Source organism: Neolamprologus brichardi, chromosome 6, assembly GCF_056152115.1.
Source record: "Neolamprologus brichardi isolate AB-2024 chromosome 6, ASM5615211v1, whole genome shotgun sequence".
NCBI classification, from domain to species: Eukaryota; Metazoa; Chordata; class Actinopteri; order Cichliformes; family Cichlidae; genus Neolamprologus; species Neolamprologus brichardi.
In genome coordinates, this window is record NC_142109.1 from 27,110,133 (window position 1) to 27,112,451 (window position 2,319).

Below are 2,319 nucleotides of genomic sequence, written 5' to 3' on the forward strand. Positions count from 1 at the left end.
AATAACATTTAGATCAATAATTATTACTAGTGGAAAAAGTCCCAACTGTCATCAAGCTATAAAATGTATATCTAATAATAGCAGACTAAAATGAAATTTAACCATTTCTTTGTGTGTGTTAAAAGTAAATGGCATTGCTCCAACTGCCCACACATATTTTCAGTGCAAACACCAGCTCACACAGCTACAATATGTACACTGGTCTTCTGTACACAGACAGCCCCCACACACACACGCACAAACACAAGCAGAGGCTGATTGGAATCTGACAAATGTAAGTCACATGCATTAGTAAACATCTGCAATCCACCCACAACTCATTTCACTTTCTACTCTTTTAAAAAGCCCTTCTATCCATTTCCTTAGCAGCTTGTTCAAATTAGCTTGTTCAGATTAATTAGTTCTTTAAAACCTGAATCATGAAATAACTGCCAGAAATCTTTTTTTTCTTTTTTTGATAATGGAGTGTTTGTTGAACTTTTAGACAAAACATATATAACATTATTTCAAATTTTAATGTGCATATATGAGTTTTAATTTGTATCACATTTGCTACATAAGCCATATTTTTGCAATTTAGTCATTAAATATCTGTCATGCAATTTATATCATTTTTGAGAGTAAAAAAGTCATAAGCCTTCCACCTTATTAAATAAACTTAATTTAACAAACCAAACTTAACTTTATAATACTATGAAACCTATTATGTTCTGAATATCCCCTTGTAGATAATGACCTTGCAGTTTCCAGAAACTTAAATAATGAAGTTGTGACCTCTGTATCTGTTCAAATACCCACTGGTTTTATACAAAGGATTTCTCTTGTTGCTTTACCTCTCCTGTTGCTACTGTTTGTTGGTTGTCTTTTGCTGGTCTTCCGATAATGGGCAGAGCTCTTGCTCCTGGTGGAGGAGAGCCGATGTGCAGCAGAGCTCCCCCCACCAGGAGCAGTATGCTGGCCCCCCAACCCAGGTACAATGCCGGCCCCAGTTCTCTTTTCAAAGGCGCAGCAACATTTGGATCATAGAAGTCCCTGATGATTGCATAGGCAGTTCCACAGATGGGTATCAAGTAGGCAAGCCCAGCCACAATGAAGAGCACCCCTGATATCCTTCCCAGTCTTGCCTTGGAGTCCTGGTTATTGTCTCCCATGCAGTGAGTACACTTGGCTCCTGACACCCCGAGGATGATGGCCAGAAGACAGAGAAGTAAAGACAGAACTGTGAGGCTCCGGGCTGCTTGGGTAAACATAGGCAGTGCCAGGGTGGAGTCATAGGTCTTGCACTGGATCTGTCCTGTGGTCTGAGACAGACAGTTCATCCACAGTCCTTCCCACAACACCTGGGCAATGACTATCTCTCCACCTACGAATGCAGATACACGCCACAGAGGAGCAGCACACACCAGCGCCCCGCAAACCCAACCCAGCAGAGCCAGCACCAAACCCATCAGCTGAAGACCTGTTGATGCCATTGTTGCTTATAAAACTTAAAAAAAAAATACCCAAAAGTGATCTTTTCTTTGAAATACCCTGGTTCAGTTTTTTTCTTTTCTTCTCCACTATATTCCAGTCATTTAAAGGAATTTTAAGCTGTTTGTATGGGTCCCTTCAATTCAGTTCAGTTCAACTGAATTTTATTTATATAGCTCCAAATCACAACAGCAGTTGCCTCAAAGGCACTTCTTCTCCTCAGTGTCCTTTCTTTTTCTTCCAATAGGTATGCTGCAAAGATGAAATCAACTTCAGGAAATTAACTTCATAGAGACACATTTCAAATTTGCTAAGACATAAAGTAGTATCAGAAAATTTACACAGCAGTCAAAATGTAGTCCTTTCAATAACATATCTTACACAAATTTCTTCAACACTTACTTTAATCTGTTATCCACAGACGATGTGATGGTTTGTTAATCATTTGTGTGTTTCTAGTGATGGAGAGTAGCCATATGATGCAAGTAGTTGATGTCTTTCTTCTGTTGTGACTGACCAGTTTGTCTCACACACAGAGATGTAGGAGGGCAGCAGTGTAATAGTGCATACTAAATACACACCACATACACAGAGCTGGTTATGCAAAAAATGAAATAACAGCACAAGGACACATTGTTACAGACATTGTTGCTTGCTACTATGTTCTCATCTCTTTCAGTTTGAGTGGGCAGAATGAGGCGGAGGATGAAGTCAGGGAGTAGTTTGAAGCTCATTAGCATATGCCAAACTGACTATAGTGGGATACTACAGAAATGGAAAAATTCTAATAAGAACTAAAAGTAACATATTAAATTATATATTATATAATATATAAGAAATTATATAATA

At 38.6% G+C, this 2,319-nt stretch overlaps 1 protein-coding gene across 1 annotated transcript; it reads right to left on the minus strand.

Moving 5' to 3' along the window:
- On the minus strand, positions 1 to 2,035 carry LOC102788433 (claudin-4-like). Its single transcript, XM_006790759.3, has 2 exons — positions 1,873 to 2,035; positions 1 to 1,722 (listed from the first exon to the last, which is right to left on the minus strand). Exon 2 carries the CDS (start codon positions 1,470 to 1,472, stop codon positions 804 to 806), a length of 669 nt encoding a protein of 222 aa, XP_006790822.2. The 5' UTR covers positions 1,473 to 1,722; positions 1,873 to 2,035; the 3' UTR covers positions 1 to 803.
- Positions 2,036 to 2,319: the final 284 nt, after the last annotated feature.